Here is a 27789-nt window from a genome sequence, read left to right on the forward strand (position 1 = left end):
CCCGCTCGAGTTTCATCCCTAAATATACTCGGTGACCCCGAGGGAGGGCACCTGTTCTCAGCAGCATCAGGGAAAGGGAGCTGGGCACCTCCGTGCTCCTTGGGAAACCCAAAACACACCAGAGCTTGGCTGGAGCTCACCAGGGCTCGGTGAGATGGAGCCCCAGGCAAACCCAAGGGAGTGCTCCACTGGAGAGAACAATTATCAGAGTTGGTAACAACATTGAATTTCAGTTGATGGAGGCAATTTCGTTCCTATGACGTGCCTGAATAAACACCATCCAAATTCAAGAATCCCTGAACTTGAGGAGTCCACACTGCAAACTAAATTTTAGTATAAATATGTCTTTAATTTCACCCCCTAAGGACACCTGAAGTGCTTTTTCACCTTGATGCAAATCGTGTGTCAATGTTTTTATCACTTATGAAATGTTTCGTAGCTGATCACGCAGACACAGGAACATGTGAAAAGCGACTGTTTGCAGGGAAGGAACCCAACAAAGAGCCAACATCCCTGGTGAAGGAAGTCCAGGAAGAGTTGATAAACAGATTAAGTGACAGGGGAGCAACCCTGGTATTTTGGAAGGTCAGGAATGCCGTGATGTATGGAGCAGAACCAGGGTGATGATAACAGACGTGACTTCTTAGGGGATCACTCGACTGACAAATAGACTTGACTTTGGTTCTGCAACGAGGTGCATTCAAAAGCCAGTACCAACAATGATCCCCTTCCATGTGCTAGATCACATAATTCAATAAATGATTTTCAGGAACCCTTGAGAGACATCTTTTTCCTTAACTCTTTCCAGAAGTTCATATTTATATCCAGATGAAATATCATATCTCATTCACTTCTGCCAAGTATTTTAGACTCTGCCAGAGCTGCAGCCCCCTCCCTGTCTCCTTTGGCCGAGCCATTTTCAATTACTCTCCATTTTGCTTTACTAGGCAGTCCTTCCCCTTTTAATCTGATTTCTGTTTATTTAACGTTCTTAACCTCTTTTGACATTGTCTAGAAATTAGCAGAGCGTGTTGTTTGAGTCTCTGGAGAGCAACCTCAATGTAACCTGCTGCTCTCTGCTCCTGATCCTCCATGTGTGCACTCCAGAAATAACTCACGTGCTCCTTTTCCTCCCAAGAGCTGCTTCTCAATAGATTGGATGCCAAACGCGACATCTTCATTATCAATACCAAACCTTAATGGAGTGAAGGGCCAGCTTTCCTCATTGAACATGTAATTCATTATTGTCATTCCAGCTCAATCCTGGAAGTTCCTGCAAAGAGTTTCTCCCTCAGTGGTACTCTGCAAGCCCTGTGTTACTGGAACATCACCTTCAGATTTTAACACTGCTGGTTGGCGTCTTGTTTAGAAAGACACTAAAAAAGGCTGAAATTACACGCAGGGTGCCAGCACCACTTTTTCTGCCCCTGAAATGCAGCTGTCTTTAGTGTGGCAGATCTTCAGCAGCACAGCTCAGGGCTGGAAAAAAAGCATGGAGTAACCCATGGAATTTACAGAAGGAGGCTGAGAACAAAAGGATTACTGGTGAAATGAAAAGTTGAACTGAAGATAAGATTTTTGTTCTGCCATCAGAGTACAAAGAGGGGAGGAGGGTGCTCTTGGGTCACTTGAGAAAATATTTCAATTCCTGCATTTTGCTGCTTCGCTCCTTCAGCTCCAAAACTCAAGGAACAGCTCTGAGAAAACTATGGCCACTGTGTGGGCAAGGAGAATCCCAGGATTGTTGAGGCTGGAAAAGCCCTCTCAGCCCATGGAGTCCCAGCTGTGCTCAGTGCCCACCTTGTCACCAGTCCAGAGTTCTGAGTGCCACCTCCAGGAATTCCTTGGACACCTCCAGGGATGGGGACTCCAAACTAACACGTATGAGGTAAAGGGAATACCAATGGTTGATATTCCTTTTTTCTTTTAAATTGCTTTGCTGTGAAAACTTATGTCTAACTCTGATTTCTGATGGAACATTCTGATGGAATATTCCCAAAACCATAGAATCATTAAGGCTGGAAAAGATCTCCAAGATCATCAAGTCCATCTTTTGACTTTCTGTGAAAATACGAACTTGACTTTCTGGAGGACAGATATTTCAAAAGCATTAACTGTGCCCGAGGTGGAGCCTGGCAGCTCTGCCCCAGGTCAGCACACCAGGCCAGATTTATCCACGACACACAAATGAGCACGTGCTCAGCAGTTCTGAGCTAAAGCCAGAACACTGCAAAACTACTCAGGCAGAAAAAGAGGTTGTCTTGCATTTCAATCACAAAGATTGAAAGCAAAAAATATTTTCTTGTACTTAACATATTTAAATATTGAGTTCAGTCAGTCCTGCTTATCCTACAGGAGCCACTCAGGGCATGATGGATAAATGTCCTGACATCCAGGTGCTATATTTAACCTCCTGACATCCCTGGATTTAACAAGCTTTGTATCATTGGAAAAGGACATTTAAATACATATTTGTGCCACCGTGTTTATTTTTAACCTACCACCAGTGAGTTCCTTCTCGTTCCTTTCACCATTCCCCACAGCAAGGCTCCTCTGCCCCAGCACCTTTTGGTTTAATGTGTGGAAATAGTGTGGAGAGCATTTTTACAAAAAAAAAAAAAAAAAAAAAAAAAAAAAAGAAGAAATTAAGGGTTTGGTCAGACAATGCAAAGGATTGTTTCCAAATTAAATATCCATCTATTTCTCTGACCCCTCCATTTTTACAGCTGGCCAATCTTTTTCCTTCTGGATGAAACCAGGCTGGGAGCACAGGCCTTGTCAGGGATTGGCTCTTGCCTTACAAACAAAAAGGTTTTTAGAAAAGGATACAAGCTCTAAAAGAATTCCACTTTCACTTCAGAGCTGCTCATCCTGTTTCTCTAAGTATTAATAGAAAGTATTGATCATACCAGATAATATTCTTGGGGTCAAGGTGCTGTGAGCAGACCTCCTCCAGTGTCTTATCTTCAGGTTTATTTTTTGATGCTGGCGGGCTGATGTGGGGTGAGCAGCAGCACGAGGTGGTGGCTGTGTGGTGTGGAAAGCAACCACTCACTGGGCTGCTGGGACTCAAAAAGACTTTGCTGGAAGAGGAGGAATAAAGGAATATTGATATGACTTGATACGGAACCAGAATCCATTTCATGCTTCCCAACGTTCCTGGACAGAGAAGGAATGTGGCCTGAAATCAAATTGTTTGGGTATAGGCCCAAACTTTTCAGTATTGAAAGTGTCCCACCAGAATATTTCAAAGACTGAATCAAAAGACAGTTCAAAGTGGGGAAAAAATACAAACAAACCCAAACTTAAAAGAAGAAGAACAGGGTGCCTAATATTGGTTTACTTTTTTCATTATAAGATTTGATAAAGCAAAGAGAAATCACATGAACAAATGCCCCTCCAGCTGGTTGTAGAAACTTAAAAATTAGGTTAATATTTAAAGCCCCCAAGGCTGAGGATATAAAATCAGAGTGTAAAAGATCCTGTACATCGACACAAGATATTCACTGGGGCCATTGGCACAAGGAGAGTTCTCCTCACATGACAGCATCTGTCACAGCCTCCCCTGTTCTTTACTTAGGGCCTTTGAGAATCCTAAAAGAAAATATTTATCCACAAGGTGATGTCAAACAGCCTAATTTATCTCCCCTGCTAATGTTCCCAAGACAGCCACAGGGTCTTAGACACGGGTGCTCATCAGAAAGAAGATACAGCAGTGGCAAAAGTCCTCAAGAATTCAAAGCCAGCTCTGATTGTATTGGTCAGATTTCCTAAGGAGAGGTGGTGAGGGGAGCTGAGATTCAGCACCCAACTCAACATATTCAGGTTTTGGAATGTTAATATCAGTTACTATAAACTAGGAAAGGAAGGTGAGGTTCTTCTCGAATCTTTTCTTCTTCCTGCTGTTTCTAAGGCAAATAAACTTTTATATTTTTAGAACAGAGGTACAAATATCAGCTGTAAATGCCAGTGAAAAGCCCTGATTGGCAGCCAGAATTTCAGCTCTTACCCTGCCTCCCACACTTGTCCCTTTGGACAAGCCTCTGCCTCTCTACCCTTCAATAAAATAACACAGCTCTTTTATCTTTTAAAGACAAACTTTTTCATTATTAGCTCCATTTTGCAAATCATTACAGCAACTACAGTGAGAGATGTTACTGTGTAAGCAGATTGATCTGTTCAGGGCTGTGCCATCCATGGGAGTGCCAAGGCCAGGTTGGATGTGCCTGGGAGCAGCCTGGTTTGCTGCACTGATGGTGCTTTCCCCTCCCCAGGGTGGGTCATCGCTGAGGAAGTACAATTCCTTCTTGGAGTATTCCTTCTTGGAAGAAATTCCTCCTTGGTGCTCCCCCTCAGGTGCCCGCACACGACACAGTCGTGTCCCAACCCGAGTGCTGCTGCCATGAGGACATATTCCAGTTTTCTCAAATTTCAAACCTACTGGTTTCCCTGTCCTGCCTCCTTCCCCCGGCTCCTCACTGAACTCCTTGCAGTGAATTTAGAGCAGAGTTGTTGTTTCTCACAGAACCAAGTGGAAGCAATTTATGAAGAAGCCATAACCCAGGCCAGGTTCATTTCTATCCCAGAGCACACTCAGATAATTTCATGTGTCTTCACATTTCTACCAAAGCAGGAAGGTTTCACGTGGGGTTCTGCAGCCCTGCCAACTTTCCACATCACCAACAAAGGGGTGGATTAACACAGAGCATTCCCTGCTGTAAATCCTCTGGATGGAGGGACAGGGCTGAGCACTCCCTTTGAAACTGAGAGCAGAGCATCACCTTCATTCTGCAACCACCTCTGCTGCTTTTCCAGTTCAACCCTGATGCTGCTGACAGATGTTCGTGTGTGAGAACAGAGGGAAGAAATCCAGTATTTACTCCCTTGGCCTCCATGCCTTTTTTCACCCGGGACATGCTTTCATTCCAAGAGGGAGCAAACTCTGAATACGAATGTGTGATTGAGGTAAAATTGTGACTTTCTGAGGTAAAATTGAGTGCTTTTCACCTTCTTTTCTCCTTGGGCAAAAGAAGGAAAAGTGTTACTAACCCTCTTCCCCAATCCAAGGGTTTTCCAATTAGTGCAGGGCTCATTTGTGGAGCTTCCAGTGAAATGGCCTCAGGACCCTCCCTGCCTCTGGATCCCTCTCCCTCCAAGCTCCTCTGACCCCCCTACACTGCAGAGCAGTTCCCACAGCCTATGGAAAATCAAACATGCAGTTCATGGGCTGCGACCATGAACTGTCACAGCCATGAACTGTCCAAAGATCGCAAGAGCTGCTGCTAGAGAAGGTCAAGACTTAGATCAAAGCTCAATGAATCTACTCAAGAAATCCCAGAATAACCAAATCTTCCCACTGACAGACAATCCATGCACCTTGAGTCTCCTCACTCTGCAGGATGCTGAACCAGAGCTCACCTGTCCAATGGCACAGCCTCCAGCAAACTGCAGCCCGTGTCTGAGACTTACTTTTAAAATATTCTCTCTCACTCTGCTGATTTAATAGGAATATATTTATATGAAAGGTTCAAACACCTCTGACTGTAAAACAAGGGGGGAAAAGGCAACGTGCTTCACATTCCTGACTGGAATTGCCGGGGTGGTATCTCATACCCTGAAATACAACCTGCAGTAGTCCATAAAATATTAAGACTGCTCGCTGGCCGTGGCCAGGAATACTCTGCAGCAGCAGTTCCCAGGGGCAGAATGCTCTGTGAAAGGTCACTAACACAGCACTGAGGTCACCAGCACAACAGCCACCAGGAGTAATTCTTCTCTGCACTATTATTAACAGCACTGAGCAGCCACAAGGAATCTGCTGGGCTCCCACTGCTCTGCAACGGCTCCAGACAACAAAACCAGAACATACATCTTCGTTACTGCACCAATAAAGGACATTTAATCACAATGAGGAATGATAACACCACAAATTACCTCCCCCCACTCACTTGGCACTGGGCCATGCTCTCCTCGGGGACCTCTCCTCAGTGGGGGAACCTGCAGGAGCTCCTGAGCCAGCAGAAACTGCTGCAAACTGGACTGACCCCACTGACGTCCCAGCAGTGACATGAGCAGGGGCCTCACCTGAAAAACTCCCACTAGGACAGCTGGAGCCAGGCTGGGAGAGCTGGGAATGTTCCTCTGGAGAAGGGAAGGCTCCAGGCAGAGCTCAGAGCCCTGGGAATGTTCCCCTGGAGAAGGGAAGGCTCCAGGCAGAGCTCAGAGCCCTGGGAATGTTCCCCTGGAGAAGGGAAGGCTCCAGGCAGAGCTCAGAGCCCTGGGAATGTTCCCCTGGAGAAGGGAAGGCTCCAGGCAGAGCTCAGAGCCCTGGGAATGTTCCCCTGGAGAAGGGAAGGCTCCAGGCAGAGCTCAGAGCCCCTTGCAGGGCCTGAAGGGGCTCCAGGGAGAGCTGGAGAGGGACTGGGGACAAGGGATGGAGGGACAGGAGCCAGGGAATGGCTCCCACTGCCAGAGGGCAGGGATGGCTGGGAGATTGGGAATTGGGAATTCCTGGCTGGGAGGGAGGACAGGCCCTGGCAGAGGTGTCCAGAGAAGCTGTGGGATCCCTGGAAGTGTTCAAGGCCAGGTTGGAGCAGCCTGGGATGGTGGAAGGTGTCCCTGCCTGTGGATGTTGAAACTGGGTATCTTTAGGTCCCTGTGAGCCATTCTGTGATTCCATGGTCCCGAGGTGAGCTCCAGACCTTTGCTAAGGAAAGCTGTGCTCCTGCCCTCATCCTCCCAGCAGAAAGGCTGGAGGTGCCCCCAGCCCCTCCCCAGTGCCACCACCTCTGTGCACAGCCTCCCCCAGTGCCACACTCAGTGCTGTGCTCTCCCTCATCTGTCCAAAGTGATCCAGGCTTCTTAATGTGCTTTTTCCCTGCAGTGAGAGGGCAAGGGGGAAGAAACCTTTATTCATTAAATAGTTTTCATTTCCAGGAGTCTGGCAGACTTTCAGCTCTTTGAAAGCCATTCCACGGGACGCTGGACTCCTGATGACTTCATGGGGCTTTTTATAAAGTGAGATAATGGCAGTGGAGGGACAGAGGCAGCTGCACAGTTCCCTGGCTGTGGCAGAGGTGGCCCAAGCACCAGAGCCTTCAGCAAATCCATCACCCCAAGGATGCCAGGAGTGAGGACACGCTGGTTCCCAGGGCAGAAGCCAACTCACCTTCCATGTGGGAATGTCTTGGGACAGATCTCCAGCACATCCTCGCTGTTTGCTCATCAGGGCTGCTGAAGGGTGGGATGGTTTAATGCAATAATTCCCTTCCCAGCCTGAAAATCCAGTGTTCATCTAGCACAGGTTACACCACGTTGAGCCTTGTCAGTGCTGGAGATTCCCTGGCAAGAATAGCTTTGCTGAAAAGCACAATGAAGATTAAAAACCCAATCTAACTCTTGCAGAAGTGTTGTTAATCCGCAGATTTCTGAGCAACACACATGGAACAAATGTTTTTGTGTACTGAATTTTTTTGGTTGTGACACTGCAAATCAAGTAAATAATTTTCAGGTTTGAATGGAGTTGTTCCTACAATTTTCTTACTGTTGATAGCCAGCAAAACGATCTGTGTAAAAACAACCCATCCCTTCACCATGGAGAAATACCAGAAAACACAGAAATGTCAAGTTTACTGAAGGAGGATTTTTTTTAAAAAGCAGAAACAGGATAGACTAAGGCAAGACTAAAGCTAGATTGTCCCAGGCACGGCAGGAGCCCAGTGAAACAGCACGAAATTGCTGTGACTGTCTGTGATAAAAGCTCATCCTAAGAGATAAAAACCAACTTGAGGGGTTGACTGGTCTGTGAAGCAGATCGTTAAATAAATCACCTTTATTCGGGCTCAGAGGTGGCTGAGGTTGAGCAGCACGGGAGAGGTGGACAGGGATAACCCCACAGCAGGGGAGGAGCAAGATGAGGAAATGGCCTGGGGAGGGCCAGGCTGGGTACTGGGGAAAATTCCTTCCTGGGAATTCCTGTCTAGACCAGGCAGTGATGGAGGCCCCATCCCTGGAGGGATTTGAAGCCCAAATCCCTGGAGGGATTTGGTTGTGGCACGTGGGGACATGGGGCACAGTGCTGGGGATGGTTGGACTCGATGAGCTTGGAGGTTTTTTCCAACCCCAGTGATTCTGTGATTCCTTGCTCCACATAGAGAGTTTTCCCTTGTTTGCCTTGTGTAACAGCAGTTCTGTGTCAATGATTTCCCCAAGCACCACCCAAGTGATTGTGGCACTGCAGGGAAGGAGGGGGGCAGGGGATTTCTTTTGGTGGCTGCACCGGCCTAAAGAATTTCATTCCCTTGGATAAAGCAAAATAAAACTCTTCATTTGAAGTATTTGCTATAAAAAGGAGGATCCTGCCCCCATCTGGCCTCCCTGGAAGGGAACAGCTGGAGCAAGAAATCTCAGATTCACAGAGCTGCAAATCCTGCTTTGGAAGGGACTCACAGGGGTTATCCAATCCAGCTCCTGGCCCTGCACGGGACAGCCACAGGAATCCTTCCCAGCATCTCTGGGAAGTGCTGGCATGGGAACACTGAGTCCCCAGCCACTCTCTGTGCTCAGAAACAGACAGTAATTCCAGCTTTGGATGCAGGTGGATGGCAGAGAAGTGGAGACCATGAGAACCTTCCTGGAGCAGCTCTGGTCCTGCCATCGCCTGTTTGGGATGAAGTGGGTTCCACTGTGCTGTGTGCTGGGAATATCCACGCTGCCATCTGCCAGGGCACGGCAAGGGACCACAGTGCCCTCAGCAAAGCTGTGCCCACCACCAGGAAACACAACCACGATGGTTTCGTTCCCTTTGCCTCCCTAAATCCCGGCCACGGCACAGGCTCCGTGTCACTGCCAGGCAGAGACACCTTCTGGCAAAATGACCCGGCCTCAGAGCTGGGCTGCCTCTTCCCCAGGGCTGTGAGGAGGAAAAGGGGAGGAAAAACCCAGTGGTCAAAATCCTGAGGGGGCTCTTGCTTCCAGAGAAGCAGAAATAAGGTTTCGTTTTAAATCTCCCAAGGAGCTGAAGCCCAGATATCCTTCAACCCCTTCCCCCTCTCCCTGCTCCAGCCACCCTGCCATTCCTTCACTGGTGCTGCTGCTCCTAGCAGGAAAACCCTGCAAGAATGGGATTTTCTCACCTTATCTCAGTTAAAAGAGACCCAACTTACCAATGTGCACAGTTTGTGCATTATCCCAGCGTTCTCTTAGAAATGAATGGTCTCAACACGTGGTGGGAAAATTGTTGTGCCTGGATTCAGGCTGCCCTTGCCCACAGGATGGCAAAGAGGGGCTGTTCCTCCCTGTCCCTGTCCTCCCAGGAGCAGTCCCCACTGCTGAGCTCTGTCAGCACTCCAGGATTTTATCCTGGAGAAAAGGGAGCTCAGGGGAGACCCTGTTTTTATCTACGACTTACCTGAAAGGAGGGTGCAGCCAGCTGGGGCTCAGGACCTGCTCCCAGGGAACAAGGGATGGCAGGGAACAGCTCCAGCCTGTGCCAGGGGAGGCTTAAATTGGATATTAGGGAAAATTTCCAGCCTGGCATGGCTGCCCAGGGAGTGCCCATCCCTGTAGGACAATCCAGACATTGGGATTTCTCAGGAAGATTTGCACATCAAGGAAGATTCAGGACTTTCCTCCATTCATCACCTAAACCTGCTCACTGCAGCACCTTTGGCATCCCAGGCACGGTGGATCTCCAAGAAATTCCCTGGCCAGCTCCACGCAGACAGTTTGGTTTATTTGCTGCTTGCACAGCTCTGATTTCCACCCTTTAACCCAGGTTCCAAAGCCAAACCCACAAAAATGACTCAACATCTGTGAGGATCCTGCAGCACAAAGCCCTCCCTCCTTCAACACTTACACTAAATCTTTCTTTCTGTACAAAAATTTAGGCAATTTTCATTGTTCCCACAGAAATTTGCATGACCTTTTTGCATGACCTCTTTATATGTGAGTTGCTTACAAATATATACACACATGTATATATATTTGAAACAGAAAAAAAACCCTTCCAGTTCTGAAGAATGAAGGTAAAAACTGTCAGAACTGAAAAATTAATGACAAGAATTAACTGTATTTATTGTCAATATTGTTGACTGTTCTGTAGTTTTACATGTATTTCATCCCCATATTATAATAAAAACATTCAGAATAACTCAATACAGACTGTGCAACAGGAGAAGAGCGACACAACCTGTAATTTAAACAGTGGTAATAGCATCAAGAAAGTATTAATTATTAAATTAAAATGTATTATTTTTAAAAAATAACACTGAAGGAGAACTCAGCAATCTTAACTTTTATACACTCAAAAAAAAGAGCCAAAAAGGAACATTTTCTGTCCAAAAGCCTATTCACAGTTCCACACACCAGGCACAAAGGCCTAAGGAATGCACAGTTGGGCTAAACCAGACAAAAATAAAGTGTGAGAACGGTGGCTTCTCTTTTAATCACCTAATATTTAACTGGATTCCAAGGAAAACTGAAGTCAGTTTTCAGAAGTTCTATCAAAATCACGGAATAATGGAGTTAAGAGGGACAGGCAGGAAAAGACCTGGCTTTGAGGCAGCCCAGCATTCCTTCACCCGCCACAAAAATGTCCCAGGAGAGCCACGGAATCCCAGACTGGTTTGGGTTGGAGGGGACCTTAAAGATCATTTAATTCCAGCTCCCTGCCATGGCAGGGACACCTCCCACTGCCCCAGGCTGCTCCAAGCCCCAGTGTCCAGCCTGGCCTGGGACATTTCCAGGGATCCAGGGCAGCCACAGCCTCCCTGGGCAGGCAGGGAGGAACTGCAGCCAGAGCCCACCCAGCTGGGAAAAGCGTGTCCCAAAGGAAACAACTCCAGCCAGCACAGCTAAAAGCAGAGATGGAAGGATAAGGAATGTGCAAAGGCATTTTGGCACCTCCTGCACCATCCCAACACGGGGGTTTGCTGCAATTCCTTATTCCTCAGAACTCTGAGAACTCCAGCTCTGTGCGTTATTTACAGGGAGGTCATTCCATGGGATCAGCCCATGGATGCAGCTGGAAGGACCCAAGGACGTGATTCCATGGGATCAGCCCATGGATGCAGCTGGCAGGACCCAAGGACGTGATTCCATGGGATCAGCCCATGGATGCAGCTGGCAGGACCCAAGGACGTGATTCCATGGGATCAGCCCATGGATGCAGCTGGAAGGACCCAAGGAGGTCGTTCCATGGGATCACCCCATGGATGCAGCTGGAGGGACCCAAGGAGATCATTCCATGGGATCACCCCCTGGATGCAGCTGGAAGGACCTAAGGAGATCATTCCATGGGATCACCCCATGGATGCAGCTGGAGGGACCCAAGGAGGTCGTTCCATGGGATCACCCCATGGATGCAGCTGGAAGGACCTAAGGAGATCATTCCATGGGATCACCCCATGGATGCAGCTGGAGGGACCCAAGGAGGTCGTTCCATGGGATCACCCCATGGATGCAGCTGGAAGGACCCAAGGAGGTCGTTCCATGGGATCAGCCCATGGATGCAGCTGGAAGGACCCAAGGAGGTCGTTCCATGGGATCAGCCCATGGATGCAGCTGGAGGGACCCCAAGGAGGTCGTTCCATGGGATCACCCCATGGATGCAGCTGGAGGGACCCAAGGAGGTCGTTCCATGGGATCACCCCCTGGATGCAGCTGGAAGGACCTAAGGAGATCATTCCATGGGATCACCCCATGGATGCAGCTGGAGGGACCCAAGGAGGTCGTTCCATGGGATCAGCCCATGGATGCAGCTGGAGGGACCCAAGGAGGTCGTTCCATGGGATCAGCCCATGGATGCAGCTGGAGGGACCCAAGGAGGTCGTTCCCTGGGATCACCCCATGGATGCAGCTGGAAGGACCCAAGGAGGTCGTTCCATGGGATCACCCCATGGATGCAGCTGGAAGGACCCAAGGAGATCATTCCATGGGATCACCCCCTGGATGCAGCTGGAAGGACCTAAGGAGATCATTCCATGGGATCACCCCATGGATGCAGCTGGAGGGACCCAAGGAGGTCGTTCCATGGGATCAGCCCATGGATGCAGCTGGAGGGACCCAAGGAGGTCGTTCCATGGGATCAGCCCATGGATGCAGCTGGAGGGACCCAAGGAGGTCGTTCCATGGGATCAGCCCATGGATGCAGCTGGAGGGACCCAAGGAGGTCGTTCCCTGGGATCACCCCATGGATGCAGCTGGAAGGACCCAAGGAGGTCGTTCCCTGGGATCACCCCATGGATGCAGCTGGAAGGACCCAAGGAGGTCGTTCCATGGGATCAGCCCATGGATGCAGCTGGAGGGACCCAAGGAGCCCCAAATGCCCACCAAGGCTGGTGGGGCTGCAGAGCTGGGCAGGAACACCCTTTGCACAACCCTGGGATCACCAAGGCTGGAAAAACCCTCCAAGGTCACCGAGTCCAACCTGTGCCCGACCCCCTCTTGGCAGCCAGCCCCGAGCACTGAGTGCCACATCCAGCCCACGAATACAAAACTGGGAATTTGATCCCCTAACTCAACTTTGGCTCCATCTCTTTTGCTTCTTAAGGAGTTTCCTGCAGCCCCCCAGCGCTCACAGGTAGCTGTGTGTGATTTGTGGGTGTGGAAGAGGGGCACATCCCTGGGATTCAGCATTTCTGACGGGAAAACAACATTTCACACTCATTTTAACTCCCAGTCTTGACAGCAACCAGCACAGACTTATCACCAAACTTGCCCCAGACAAATTCCCCCCATCACAGGCTGGGCAGAACAGCACATTTCACCCCAAAAACACCTAAACAACCCCAAAAACCAGGTCAGAAATCACATTATTTCCTTGAAAACTTTCACTGCAACTCCCACACACGAAGTTTAATGCAAACAGGCACATTTTTACAAGTGTTTTCAAGTTAAAATCATAAATACTGGTAGGTTTTAAAGAATTAGCAATTGACATCATCCATAAATGCATAAATATGATGGTGCAGAGCTCCCCAGCCCAAATTTGTATTTGCTCCACTTCAACAAGAATTAAGAGAGAGTTCCCTTCAGCTGCATGAAAACCAGAATCTGAAAGACAGAAAGTGGCAAAGGAGAAACAATTCAAGGAATGCTCTGATCAAATTTCAGGGGGAAAAAAAGGTTGCTTAATAGAATCCTGGTTTTCCTTTACTATAATAAATAGCTCTATAAAAGGTTTTGGCTAAATGACTTTAATACCCATGTGTGAGTGCAGGCACAGGAGTGCTCCAGCTGGGAGCTGCCAGCCCTCCCAAGGCTTGGGATTCATCTGAAGCCATCATTTTATACATTCTGAAATGAAATTTTCCTGCAGTCTCGGCGCTGGCCACGTCCTGGCTGCGTTTCTTTCAGGAAGATGACAAAAGTCTGGAGGGGGAGAAGCACAAAGGAGAAGCGATCAAAGGAAAGGCGGCCCCGCTGCGGGGCACTCGCGATGTTCCTCCCCTCTGCAAACACCGGCCGGGGCACAACGCCTGCCCGGAGCCGGCTTTTACCCGAGCACGGCTGGGTAAAAGCTGCTCCAAGCCCAGCCTTGCACCGAGGCAGCTCCGGAGAGCCGGGCCCGAGGGTTGGAGAGAAAAACCGAGGGTGCTGAAACATCCAGGGACGCTCGGCACGGACACAGTGACACCGGGGCTGTCCCCATTGCTCGGTCACACCTCGTTACCCGCAGGCTGAGCTGGTTTGAGTTTTTAACCTCTGCACAGAATCCAGCTTTTCTTGGCCCCCTGCCCAGTTAGACAAGGAGAGCGCTGAGCTGAAGATGTCCAAGGAAGGATTCCCAGCCTTCCAGGTAAAGCAGCATTTTCTGGCTTCCTCCAGTCTCAGCCGAGTTTTGTACATTTACAGATAGGAAAAGCTTAAAAACCCCACCCTGCTCTGTCCTTACCCAAAGCCTGGCTTAACAGGCTCAGGGTGGTAAAGTGACTCCACTGTGGATAAAGCTACAATAGAAAAATTCACTGGTAAGGCCCTCTTAAGGCAAGGAGAGAATTCCTGCTCCTGATTCTCACACATTAAATAAAAAGCTACAGTGGCAGCCCCTTACAATTCATCATTTTTGGCCATTTAATGTATTCACCACAACAATATATATTCAAGTCACATCTGGATTTATAACCAGGCCACATCTGCATTACCACACGAGTGCAAAGACATTTTCCTTCCTCAGCGCCACTTGGTGCGCCGGGATCAGCCCTGCCCTGCCCAGGGCTGCCCAGCGCATTCATCTCAATTAGCTGAAAACGACTTTTCACACCTAATTCATCCCACAGTGACAAACTTCGTGTTCCACCAGCCAGCGAGGAAGGAAGCGCTGCCACCAGGAGCTTCCCAAGGCCAAGGATTCCTGGATTGAGTTATTTAAACAGTCCCTCGACAGGAATTCCAGCCAACCCCCCCGACACAAGGACAAATTCAGTATTTCCTGTCCCAAAGCAAAACCAGTGATGCCTGATAAATGGAAAAGTGCTTGGAATGGCAGGGATGGGAGAACTGTAACAAATTTATCACAAATCCTGTTAAAACTTGGGTGTGGGGAGGGAAAAACCCACTCATTTCCACACACTGGGAGGCTTTTCTAGATATGTATCTCTGTTGTAAGGGAATGGGAAATAAAGCTGATTATGGAATTAGATTTAGGCACTTGAGCTGCAGAGATGTGGAAGGTGCTGGTCAGGTGCATTTACCAATCACACACCTACACATTGCTCAGCAGAGCAGCTGCTCAGCCTCCCAAAAAGAAAAGATATTAAAAAATGAAGCTGTTCACATTCCCCAAGTTTATTTTCCACCTCTCCTCACAATTAAAGACCTGTGTAATTCCCAGATGCCAGAACCAGCATATTCCAGAGATGATTTACCAAACTGATGATCTTCTGAACCAAAAGAAACATTTGAAGTATCAGATTATTGAAAACTAATTTTTTTTTTTTTGGCTACTAAAATGCCATTTTGCAGCATTACTTCAATAACCATTTTTAAGGCCCCTCCTTTTTCCTAAGAATGAATTTCATGGAGAACAAAGGCAAAGCCTGAGCTTCAGGTGAAGCCAAAGCAGCAGCAGAACCCCGAGGGTGAAACAGCAGCATCACACACCAAGGTCACACCCAGGGCAAGGCAACCCCTGCCCAGCAATCCCCAGTGGGAGCAGCACTGATGCAAAGCTCCCTGGATTTCCTATGGACAGAGCTGGGAGAAAAATGGGAATTCCCCTGCAGGGAAAAGAAAAAAGCTGTCAACAAGGAGCACTGGCACAAAACACAAAGGGGTCGAGAGATCAAAAGTTTGGCTGCTCTTCTCAGTGACTAAATATAAAACATTTCTGAGTTCACACACGTGCACTTCAAAGCACCATCACAGCAAATATTCCAGGTGAGAGTCTGGAATTGATCACAGAGTCTGGAATTGATCACAGCAACCACTCCAGGTGAGTCTGGAATTGATCACACAGGCTGGAATTGATCACAGCAACCACTCCAGGTGAGTCTGGAATTGATCACACAGGCTGGAATTGATCAAAGAGTCTGGAATTGATCACAGAGTCTGGAATTGATCACAGCAACCACTCCAGGTGAGTCTGGAATTGTCACCTCTGCTGACAAACCCCACCATCCCCACAAACTGAAAATCAGCATTTAAACCCCAAAAGCCCTGGACAACACCACAGTGTGTCAGGAAACATCAACCACCACTGAATTCTGGCTACAGTTGCCCTGAAAAACAGAAAACACACAGAAAGCTGACAGCGACCCATGAGATGTCTGCAGTTAACCCTGGGTCGTTCACTGACCAACACAGAGAAAACAATTGAATGTTTGCATTCTAAACCCCTCGGGGCACAGAAAACCCTGTCTGAGAGCCAGTCCTGAGCTGTGCAGTCACTCCCAGGCCCTGCTGGGCTCTGTGGTCACTGGGGAAACCAAGTCAAGGTGAACCTCAGAGGCCGCAGCAAGGGAAGTGGCACGGGGAGGGAAAGAGTAAAACCAGCCTAAGTGATGTGTAAACACAGAGCACCTGCTTGCAACACAACCCACACCTGCAGCAACCACCACACCTGCATCACCTGACAGAGTTCCTGCAAATGCACAACCAAGCAGCAGAAATCCCAGCACTGCTCCACCACCAACAGCAACAACTCCTTTTCTTAGCAGCCAGCCCCCAGCTCACCCAGCCTGCGTGGACTCAGCCCAGGGAAGACATAAGACTCAAAAACCAAACACTTGGGTTTAGAAGCAAGTCTGCTTTTTCTTTTTTTAGACTAGAAAATGTACAGTTCCATTTCATATGCAAGTGTGCACAGAGCTCTTTGCTTGTAGATACTGTCAGAGAAACTGAGAGAGTCTTTGCATTAAATTGTTAATTCTTCAAACATTGACACATTTTGCAATACACCAGTTAAATATCAAGATCTATGTGCATGCACTAGAGATATATGCATGTACACCTTAATGTTTAACAAAGACAGCAGATCCCCCAGCCAGGGAGCGTTGGAGATACCAAAAATAGATTAAAAAGTTAAATTCTTTCCCTGCCTTTGTTAAATACAGACTTACAGATTTGCCTCCCCTCCTTTCCCCAGGATTCCCATGCTCCCAGGGAGCCAGGTGGGCAGGAAGGCAGGAGCTGACCAGATTATCCCAGAACCAAAGAGAAGCACCTTAAAAAGTTCAAACTAAGCTTTAGAATGTCTTTAAAATGCCTTTTCCATCCTTACCGGACACGGGGGCTGAGAAAGGGAAGAACATTTTAAGCACAGTTTTGTTTCATTTTGCTGAACTCCCAATGCATCTCCCACAGAAGAGCCTGACATTTCCAACCATGCCACTGCCTTCCCAACTGCCTGCATCCTCTGAAGTGGGAATTCTGACCCCCTTCTGCCTGGGACAGCCATCCCAGCAGGAGCTGCAGCAGGGAAAGGTGATCCTAGTGTTCTCACACTGCCTGGGGACCGTGCAAGGGAGTTCTGCTTTCAAGAAGTTCTGCCCTGGAACTCGTGTGGGTCACCTGGAGCTTTTCAAGTAGTGTCACCTGCTTTGTCCCCATCCAGTCCCCTCCACTGCGTATTGATACATCTGCACATTTTAATATCTGTACATTTTATGTAGCAAAGAGAGTTTTTCCTCTGAAAAACACTTCATTAGAGTCTGACTTGTATGATTCCAGTGACCCTTTCAAACCTACTTTTGTGCCTCTTCTTTGGTTAAGAAAAAAGATACTTTTCCCTTTTTGACAGCCAAAGGTGTTTCTGCCAGACCTGAATCAACCAGCACAGCAGAGAAGAAAAGCAGTGGACAGGACCTGCAGCATCACCCAATCCAGTGACGACCACAATAAAAGAGGAAAACCCATTTTATCTGAAACTCTTTGGCAAATTTGTTCTGTTTGCCAACCCTGGAACTCGAAGCTGAATCCACGTGCCTCAATCCATTCCAGCCTCCTCCCTAATCCAAGAATCATGTGGGGAAACAAGCAATGGGCTGAAGAGAGAGTTTGTTGATCAGGTTGTGGAGAGCCAAGGTGTGACTGACGTTACAGCCGTGCGGACACGGGGACGTGGCCGTGTCACAGATTAGCACTACTGCCACCATACTGATTCAGCTTTGCACTGGTCTGAGCAGATTGCAATTAACCTAGGATTGAGGTATAAATATACACAAATATGTACAGTACACATACAGGAGAAGAGTTTTGCTTTTGTAACATCGGCGGCCTCAGAAACACCGGAGAGTCGATACCTACGCCAGAGATTCGCTCGCTGATTTACTGCAAGAATGAAGCCAACAACTTCCACTAGAGAGGGCTACAATGGGATCATAAAACTCTAAATTAAAAGCTCCTTCCTCTGGCTCCATCCTCCCCACGCCCAAGGCCGGACTGTTCCGAGGGGCAGCTTGAAAAGAAGGTTGGTCACAGCTTTGAACGTCCTCCGAGGAACCCGAACCAACCTGGAGCCCCAAGTGCTCCTTTGCTCCTGTGCCTGCTCCCAGTTCCTGTCCGTGTGTGTGTGTGTGTGTGTGTGTGTGTGTGCAGCTATGTAGAAAATACAGTTGCCATCAGTTCAGTATAAATACATCCAGCCCACCAATCTGCCACTGGGACAGCTCTGCTGCAGCAATGTCCGTGCAAAGAGGTCATTAAAAATCATCTGATCTTCAGCCGGGACATCATCCACTCCAGTCCTTGGCACAGCCTGGGAACACAAGAGGGAACATTTAGGGAATGCAGGCACTTCTCAGGAGAACTCCAAAGGTAACTCCACAGCACCAATTTAAATTCTTCCCAAGAACTCTGAATCATTTCTGGAAACTCTTCACTCCCTGTATGGCACTTCCTAGATCTTATGATATCATCTATGGCCAGAGAATTCAGAACCCAGATCTTCAAGACATGAAGTTCTCTCTAATTAGGATTATTCTTAATAAACCAGATTTCAGTTTGCCCCCACCTCATCAAGCCCAAATCACGTCAAGTCTTATCTCTGTGAGGTGACATCGTGGATTTGATGTAGATTTGGTGTTCTGAACCCAAAAATCTTATAAGTATCAAGATTTGGAAGCTGTGAGGACCCTGGCAGAGGTCCCCAGAGCAGCTGTGGCTGCCCCTGGATCCCTGGCAGTGCCCAAGGCCAGGCTGGACAGGGCTGGGAGCAGCCTGGGATAGTGGAAGGTGTCCCTGCCATGGCAGGGCTGGGATGGGATGATTTTAAGGTCCTTTCCAACCCAAACCATACTGGGATTCTGGGATTCTGGACAGGGGAGGAATGCGAGTTAAACCCAAACACCACAACACAACCCCCAGAGTAATTCCAGATTCCCCTCCTGTGGACACAAATCCCTCTTACCCCTCTCCAGTGAGAGCACAGCAGGCCTGAATGTGCCACTGGTGATCCTTAATTGAAGTCAGCTTCAGGAACTGGGAGATCTCAGCTACTGTCATGCACTCCTTCACATCCTGCTTGTTAGCAAAGATCAGCAATCCTGCTTTCTTCAGGTCCTGGGGAGAAAGGAGAGGAGGTCATGACAGAGCAGCCCTTGGAGGCAGAGGAGGGGACACCAAAGCAGGGAACCAGAGCCCCAGCCAGTCCCAGGAAATCCTCTGATCCAGCTCACCAAGCAGCCAATTCTTGCCATGGATGAGGAGGGAAAATCTCAGGACAACGTTTTGCTGTGCTCCACGAGGCTCAGAGCCCTGCGTACCCCTGTACCTGAGCAGCGTTCACAGTTTGGAACACTGACTCCAGGGATAAGCTTATTTTACCTCAAATTGCTTGGAATTACATGAAGGCACGGGTATATTATTGAAAATCTTTCCCTTGGAAAGCAAAAAGGTGTTCCCAGGAAGCCAAACCAGCTCAAGCACTGAGCTGCCTATCAGGCACACACACTCCTGTTTGCAAAGCAGCCAAATTAATTCCCAAATAATCAACAGAAAATAGCTGGAACTGAGCTGGACAACTCAATTTTGCCTTAACAGCAACTCCATGGAATTGGCTTGGAGAAAGAAAAGATTTTTAAGGAGCAAAGAAAAGCGATTTTAAATCAATATTTGACTTTCATTGCTGCTCTCTCCCAACGTCACAGCCAGGTCTGGAGAGGGAGCCTGGGAACATCCTGCTGGGACACAAAGGGCACATTCACTGCTCCCAGATGGGCTCCACTCTGCCTGGAATTCCAGACCTTCCCTGCGGCAAAATCAGCTCCTTAACAACTTCATCTTCCTTTAGAGATCAGGAAACAGAAGATGCAACAGCCTGAGGAGTCCAGCTCTGAAATCCCAACCCTGGACAGCAGCACCAAACCCCCCGTGCCACATTTAACATCCCACAGCCTGACCTGCTCTGTTAGAATTTACTTTATTTAAAAAACAATTTAATTTAAACATCAAAAATTAAAAAAAAAAAAAAAAAAAAAAACAAACACAAAAAACCCCCAATCAAAACAAAACAAAACAAAACAAAACAAAATAAAACCACAAAAAATTAAAACTTGAAAGATCCTATGCAAAGCCCTTGTTTTTCCTCCAAGGAAATCCACAGGCAGGCTGTGCTCTTCCTGCAGGCTCCCAAACTGTGGCTATAGGTTAAATATAGATGGAATATTTTAGGCTATAATGCCATCATTTTTATGCATTATTTTTTTTATTCTGACACTTAAATTTGGAAGCTCAGAGTCAGCTCACACACCCTGATCCAGTTTGCATTCAGGTCATGCCACAGATGCTGCCTGGCTTTTACATCAGCCCAGCTCAGGTCTAGACCTGACCCAGGGCTCAGGTTTAAGGAGGGTCTGTGCAACTCAGCAATTCCCACTCTGGAATTCCAAATAGCCACAGAGCAGTGGCTGCTACAGCCACGGGCTGAAGTTCCCTCAGTTTCAGAGCTGGGTGCTCTAAAACACATTTGTAAAGGCTGTAAAACCTCAGGCAACCACGAAGATATCAAAAATAATTATTAAATTATTGCAGGAAACCACGGGGTTTTATAGGCTCTAATTCAGATATAACATGAAGTACAAAACCCACAGATGTCCCTGACAGGTCCCAGCTGCTTTTCACTGGAGCACTCTGACAGGCTACTTCTGTAATTCAGTATTAATTAAGAGCTTTGCTGGAGTTCCACAGAAGACAGTGCAGGGACGAGGCAGTTCAGGGTGTAAATCTGCTTCCCTTGGCGTGTATCAGCCAGATAATTAAAATAAATATTAAAATACATATTAAAGATGCAGGGTGCACTCACCTCGTGTGCTAACATTTTATACAGCTCTTCTTTAGTCACAGAAATTCTCTCTCTGTCTGTGCTGTCCACCACAACTATCACAAACTGCAAAAAGGGAGAGATATTAGGCAGAGAAAGCCCTGCTGTTCCCACTCCCAGCCCATTATCCAGCTGGATCCAGCAACCATCCCTGCTCCCAAACCTCCCTCCAGCCCCAGTAATCCCACAGGCCTGGGGTTATTCACTCTTGTGCTGTGCTTTGGGTACAAAGGCAGCTCTGACACAACTTTTCACTTTCTGTTCTCCATCTTTCAGTGAAAAATTCATATTGAAAGCAAGAAAATTCTCTGTAATCCCAGATCTGGTTTTGTTCTTTGCTTGGTGTAACTGAGGCACCACACAGATCCCTCAAATTATTTGTTGCAGCCTTTAAAACAAAGTGCATCGTTTTTCTTTGTCTAGGTCAAGAAGTAACATGCAAATAGATATTTGCACAGGATTAAAAAAGTCCTGAAGCTCCAAACTCCAAGAACACATTCCCAGCTTCATTTAGGCTGGAAAAGAACTTTAAGGAATCACAGCACCTCATAGGGATGAACTGGAGAACAAAGGTAATAATTGTGATAATTGTATTTAACCACACAAAACGTAATTTATACGATATAAATAATTGTATTTAGATTGTATTTTGTAAGAGATAGGAAACCTTGATTTAAAGCATTATTTTTATGAAGTTGTGTGCTTGATAAAATTTACATACATATATTTATATGTGCATTTATATACATATATATAAAATATACCTATATATGTGTGTGTGTGTATGAACTACACCTCTGAAGAGTCCTGAAAACCCCTGGGGGTGTTCAAGCTGGCGATGACAGCAGCTTGTGAGGCAGAGCTGCCAACACTTTGGAGGAAAACTTTTGGGCTGTCAGGCAGGTTTCGGAGCACCCGCTGCAGAGAGAGCGACCGCGCGGACAGCAAGGGGAGTTCTGCGATTCCCAGAGGAGTGAGAGCCAGCCCCAGAGGATGAGCAGGGTGACAGATGGCAGCCCCAGGCCCCCCCCAGCCGTGCCCCGGGGCTGTCACCTCGGTGTTGGTGTAGTAGGTGTTCCAGGAGGAGCGCAGGGACTCCTGGCCCCCGATGTCCCACATCAGGAAGCGCGTGTTGTTCACCACGATCTCCTCCACGTTGCTCCCGATGGTGGGAGAGGTGTGAACCACCTCGTTCATGGAGCTGCACGGGGAACAGGGAACAGGGACAGTCACCCAGAGTCACCCGTGCAGCTGCACCCCAGGGAGAGAACCCCAGCAAACGTCCCTGGGCAGCCAAGGCAAGGTTTGATGGTGGAAGGTGCAGAAATGTAAATAAAAACAGCAATAAAAAGGACTCAGTGAACTATGTAATAATCAAATTACAGAGCTGAGCACTTGTGAACAAATGTGTTATAATTAATTAAACCACAGAGCTGAGAGCGTTTTTGCTTCAGAAGCTTTTGGGAGCACTCAGCTCTTCTTCCTCCAGGCCCATTTTGGCTCACATGGGACAGAGCAGTTGTTTTTTGCTTCAAGAATGTGGTTAAGCCACAAGATTTCCTAGTTTCAGCAAAACAACAGCTCATCCTCCAGCTCCACCAGAAGCACTTCACCCACTCCATCCCGCTCTCCTTCCAGGGCAGGCCACTAAAACCAGACTTTCTTCCCAATGCTTCATGTCCTAACTTCCTCCTCTTCTCCCCTCAGCACAGTCCAATGCACAACTTTTGGGAGACAAATGCAGCCATTAAATATTTCAAATATATTGTTTAGAGATACCGAGTGTGACTTTGTCACTAAGAACACCAGTTTCACATCAAGCAACCAAATGTGTGCTCTGGATTCTCCAAAAGTTCAGACTGTTTAAACTCTACTGTAACAGGCAAAAAAAAAAATTAACAGTAGCTCCAAGGCAAACCATCTGTGTTCAAAAGAACTTAATTATTTTTTCTTCTGATCATCTTGATATAGCTTTTCATTTTGTATGAACCTTTTTGAAGTTCCAGCAGAGCTTTTAGTTACAGTGACAGCAATTTGAGACTTGTAAGGGTGCTGGGGTATTTCCTGAAGAGGATACAGAGAGCCAAGGAGATAAAGGGCTGGTGCAGTGTTCTGAAAAGCAATCCCAGTTACCCTGGGGCAGTGCAAGGAGAGCTGAGCATGAGAATGGGAGAAAAGGAAGTGTCTGCAAGAGGCAAAATGGGATCTGCAAAGATGGGGTAGGGTCAAGGAGGAGTAAGGCAGGAGAATAAGGGAGCTGGGAAAGTCCTCTGCAGTCAAAGCGGGTACAAAGAAAAAGGAGACAGACAGAGAGGGAAAAGAAAGCACTGAAACTGCAGAAATAAGGGGAAGAACTAAGAGACATTTGTGGAGGAAGTGGATTAAAAACCACCAAGGATGGCCCTCGGCTGCAGGAGTTCCCAGTCTTAAGAAATACCCTTCATTCTGTTTGTGCTTTTTAACACCTCTCACTCCCTCTATAAATCACCATCACCTTCACCTCTCACTCTCCCTGGTGAAGACCTGGTGCACCAGCAGCCAGGAATGTTTTGGGAAAGGCAAAGCAGGCTGGAATGTGACAAACCCCAACCACTTCCAGAAAGCCAATTTTAAATGTGGGCTTGGAGCAGCACGGCCACACTATTTAACAGGAATTATTTCTGACTCAGGAACACTCCTCAGTGCCACACACTGCACGTGGGAAAGGGCCAATCTGTCCCCAGCACAAACAGACCTTGAGCTGCTTGTGTCAGCCAGCAGCTTCTGAGCCCGTGGACAGATTGGTATCCTCTATCAAACTGCAGCTGGGGAACTGAGATATGAAGCTCATTGGAGCTCCGTGTAAACCAGGAGCAAGGTTGATGCAAGGCAAACACAAATCAATGCTGCTGTTGAAGGCAGAAGGTGCAGGACAGCACGGAGGTTATAAATATGTTATAAATAAATTCACTTTCAAAGGTGGAGTTCTTAATGGTTAATGATTACAATAAGTTTTTTCGGATTGTTAATGAATATAATGAGTTGTTATATAATTAATGTGGTAAGTTATTAAGTTGAATGTACAGTTGTTTAAGTGTATATATATGGCTACTAAACAGAGAACGGAGGTGCTGTCCTGGGTTTGTGCTGGTACCAGCCTTCCTCCTTCATCCCATCCCAAACACCAAACTGATCTCAGCACTGGGGACACAAGTCAGGGCAGGCAGAGGTGCTTTGCCTCTCACAGAACGACCTGTCTGCTGTTTAAATCTGTGGCGTGGATCAGTTTTGCAACAGTGTCCCGTGGCCAGCACTCACTACAATCATATTTTATGGGGCTGGCAGAGAGCCGAGGCCGTGACACCAAGGGCGGCTGGGAGCGCGTGCTAACAGCAGGTGATGTGATCCAAACCCCTCTGAACAAAACCCCATTCATCCAGCAGAGCCCTTCCCAAACTTCCAGCCACCCTCTGCCACCTGGAAAGCTCCGAGTCCACGGAGCACACCTGGAAATGCCCCGAGCGTCCCCGCAGGTCCTACTTACAATTGGTACAGAATGGTCGTTTTCCCTGCATTGTCCAGGCCCACAATGATCACTTTGTGCTCTGCAATGAAAACAGCACTGGTAAGTCACAGCTGCTGGGTCTGCATCAAGGTTAGTGCCACGTTTGCCACTGGTTTCCTGAGCCAACAGCGCCCAGCTCCAGGTGCCGTGGCCAGGTGTGTTTGTGGGCCAGCCTGGAAAGTTTGTGTGGGCAGGGAAGGGACTGGCGACTTCTCGCCCTCCACAGAACTGTTCCTGAGAGATCTCAGAAGGATGTTTCCCATCTCTGGCTGCCAGTGTCACGCTGGGATCCTCTCCCAAGCTTCTGCAGGGTTTTGCAGCCTGTACCAAACTCCATTCCCCCCAGCCAAAACGCCTCTCAACTCCACTTTCAACTTTTCAGCTCCCAACTCCACCTTCCCTTCACCCGGGCAATCTCCTGATGTCTTTGCAAAGAGCAGGTAAAACCCAACCAGGCTGGTGTGATCCCTGTGCTCCCCTTTCCTCCTGGGGAACAGATGTGCCCTCCAACATTTCACAGGACACATTCACCCACTTTGTGGCCTTGGACAAGTCACCAGGTGCTCCACAACCCACCTCTGACACTTTGGAGCCCAGTGCCCTGATCAATTCTTGCTTCCCTTCAGCACCTCCTCTCCTGTGCATCACAAAAGTGGCAGGGAACTCTACCAGTGGTGGTGTCAAGCACAGCCAAACTGATGATTTCCAGTTTGGGAGAGCACAGCCAGCTCTCAGCTCTGTTACACAACTTTCACTTGCACAACCAAGCAGACCAGTCAAGTAAAAGCTTGGTGAGAAGGGGGTTTCTCCCCTCCTTCCCCGTGTCCATCAAGGGCAACAAAAAAACATTAAAAACATGCCCAAACTTCAGACTCTGAGATCAATCCCTGCCAGCCAAAGACACTCACACTGATTTATCCCACAGGAGAGGGAGGGGACAGGGGTCAGGTAAGTGGGGGTTTCTGGGGCTTGATTTTACCAATATTGTGTGGTTTTGCAGAGTTGTCTTTTATGCCCTCCAACACAAATTCCAGCTTTAATAACTTTGCATAACTGCACAATATTGTAAAAGTGTCTGCTTACCTGACCCCACATAACTAGGAACTTTTGTTTCAGGTGGGATGCTGCCAGCATAGTGGATGTTAGGAAATCAGTTGGAACAGAAGGTCTGAGGTGGGGCTGGATGCTACAAGACAAAAATATTTTGCTGTATTCGCACTACGCGTTAACGGGGACATAACTGGGACGTTCAACGAGCAGGTGTGAGAGTACTGAGGCTCACACAAAATCAAATTCCAACGACTTCAGAAACATGGAAAGGCCATCAGGAGGTGCTTTGTAGTTAAAAGTTACAACTCTCATGAACACCTTGCTGTAAGGAGACTGGTGTTGAAAATCCCAGAATGGTTTGGGTTGGAAGAGAAATCAAGGATCATCCAAGGCCACCTCTGCCATGGCAGGGACACCCCGCACTGTCCCAGGCTGCTCCAAGCCCCAGTGTCCAACCTGGCCTGGGACACTTCCAGGGATCCAGGGGCAGCCACAACTGAAGCTATAAATAAAACATTTACTCCGTGAACGAGACACTTATCGAGGACTACCACTTAAACCCACACTCTGCCGACAGCAAGAGGAACCCACCCGCCACGGCCGCGCTCCTCTGGCACACGTCAATAATTTAGCAGGCGGCTGTCAGGGAATGAGCGCTCCAGTAATTGAAAAAAAGGTAAGGGAAAAAAAAAAAAAAAAAAAAAAAAAGGTAAAGCCCCGACTTCCAGAAGCCCGTGCGGCCGCTCCGGAGCGGGTGTGGGTCCCTCCCGGATCTCCCCGGTGCCCCCGGGCCTCACCCTGGTGGTTGAAGAGCCTCCATATCCTGGTGAAGAGGATCCCCATCCTCGGCCGGGCGCTCCGGGCCTCGCCGGCCGCGGCTCTGCGGGGCCGCGGGCGCTCAGGGCCCGGCGCAGCGCCCCGACTGCCGGCTGGGGCCGCGCCGGGGCCGCTGCCGCTGGGACATCGCCGCGGGGCCGGGACGGGGCTCGGGACGGGGCTCGGGAGCTGCAGCGGCGGCGGCGGCGGCGGCGGGAGCGGAGCAGCGCCCGCGGCCGCCTCACGGACGGGCCGGGCCAGGCCGGGCCGGGCGCGCTGCGCTGACGCGCGGGGGCGGCACCGCGGCCGCCATTACACGGCACCGCCTCAGCGCGCCCGGCGGAGCGGGGCGAGAGCCGCGGGGCTGCGGCTGTGAGGGAGCCCCGGAGCTCCGGCTGTGAGGGAGCCCCGGAGCCCGGAGCTCATCGCGGCCCTCGCCCCCGCCACGGGCACCTCCCGCTTCACGGCTGATCGCGGCAACCCTGCCGGGGCCTCGCCGCCCTCACAGACAGGGATTTCTCCCCCGTGCCGCATCGAAATAATCGCCTCCTTTCAGGTTTAAACCGTTCCTCCGTGTGCTGTCCCTCCAGCTTTCGTCCCAAGCGCCACTCCAGCTCTCCTGGAGCCGCTTTAGGCGCTGGGAGAGGCTCGGAGCTCTCCCTGGATCCTTCCCTTCTCCAGGGGAACACCCCCGGCCCTCCCAGGCTGGCTGCAGCTTGTGAAGAAAGTACATTCACTTTTCCTTGTTAAAACTTGGTGCTCTGAGGAAAACTCGGGAGTAACGTGGGTGAAGTTGCTCCCCAGAGAGCATAAGGGGAGAGTTTGCATAAGGGCACTTTTGGCACTGGAATGGGCTCTAAGATCTGCCCAGAGCCTTCTCTTCCCTGAGATAAATTTCTCTGTCCAAACCCTCCACCGAGTTTAAATCCTCAGGGATTTGGAAATCCCAGGCAATAGTAAGGTTGTGCACAGCTGTGTGGCTGTGAGACAAGACATGGGGTATTTGCCTTCTCACTCGTCCTGCACCTGACTGTAATAATTTGTGATTTGGGTGATGAATAGAATAAGCTTTTACATCTCTTGTGTCTCACTATTCATCAAAACTAATAATAGAATAAAATCTTTTAAAACGCCTCTCAGTTACCCCATCTCTGTAAAAACTAAGAAAACCAACACCTGACACCTAAATTCCTTCCGCTGCCATGGGCAGGAACACCTTCCACTGTGCCAGGGTGCTCCAAGCCCCAAGCTGGCCTTGGACACTGCCAGGGATGGGACATGAAATCTCCTTTCTTATTCCAGACGTTTTTCATCTTCCCTTCAAGCAGCTTTTATTCCCACAGCAGCTTCTCACGTTTAATTGTCCCTGCTGGTCCGGAACCAAAGCAGCAAGGCCAGAGTAATCTCCAATTTTCTGTGTCCAGAGACTTGCGTGTTTCCTGTTGCTCCGGAGGGGAATTCATGGCCCTGAACAGTTTAGGAAGAGAAATATCCTGAACAGTTTAAGAAGAGAAATATCCTGACACTGTTCCAGTCCATGCCGGTGCCACAGCTCTGGGTCCTGGCACTGCGGGTGACCCGCAGGGAAAGGAAGCAGCTCCTCCGGTGTAAAACACCCCAC

General features: G+C 48.6%; 1 protein-coding gene across 3 annotated transcripts; it reads right to left on the reverse strand.

Annotated features, from left to right (window-relative positions):
- Positions 1-10049: 10049 nt before the first annotated feature.
- ARL5A (ADP ribosylation factor like GTPase 5A) lies at positions 10050-26313 on the reverse strand. Of its 3 annotated transcripts, none has more exons than XR_008431810.1 (7): positions 26150-26313; positions 24282-24342; positions 21812-21959; positions 20741-20824; positions 18848-18999; positions 13204-18196; positions 10050-13053 (listed from the first exon to the last, which is right to left on the reverse strand). XR_008431810.1 is itself a non-coding variant. In XM_053947449.1 (7 exons), exons 4-7 carry the CDS (start codon positions 21953-21955, stop codon positions 18148-18150), a joined length of 429 nt encoding a protein of 142 aa, XP_053803424.1. In that variant the 5' UTR covers positions 21956-21959; positions 24282-24342; positions 25386-25488; positions 26150-26196; the 3' UTR covers positions 10050-18147. The 3 variants fall into 3 exon arrangements, 2 of the variants coding, with proteins under 2 accessions (XP_053803424.1, XP_053803423.1); XM_053947449.1 differs by adding an exon at positions 25386-25488 and having other exon boundaries at positions 10050-18196; positions 26150-26196; XM_053947448.1 differs by having other exon boundaries at positions 10050-18196.
- Between the last annotated feature and the right edge of the window lie 1476 nt (positions 26314-27789).

This window comes from Vidua chalybeata, chromosome 7 (genome assembly GCF_026979565.1).
Source record: "Vidua chalybeata isolate OUT-0048 chromosome 7, bVidCha1 merged haplotype, whole genome shotgun sequence".
NCBI classification, from domain to species: Eukaryota; Metazoa; Chordata; class Aves; order Passeriformes; family Viduidae; genus Vidua; species Vidua chalybeata.

Bases quoted from the DNA above. Each gene is read 5' to 3' on its own strand.
- ARL5A (XM_053947448.1), bottom strand. From the start codon at position 26,195: ATGGGGATCCTCTTCACCAGGATATGGAGGCTCTTCAACCACCAGG. The intron at 21,960-24,281 runs GTAAGTAGGACC...TTCCCCGTGCAG, and splicing joins ACGACCATTCTGTACCAATT to CTCCATGAACGAGGTGGTTC. The intron at 20,825-21,811 runs GTGACAGCCCCG...CCCTTTTTGCAG, and splicing joins CCTACTACACCAACACCGAG to TTTGTGATAGTTGTGGTGGA.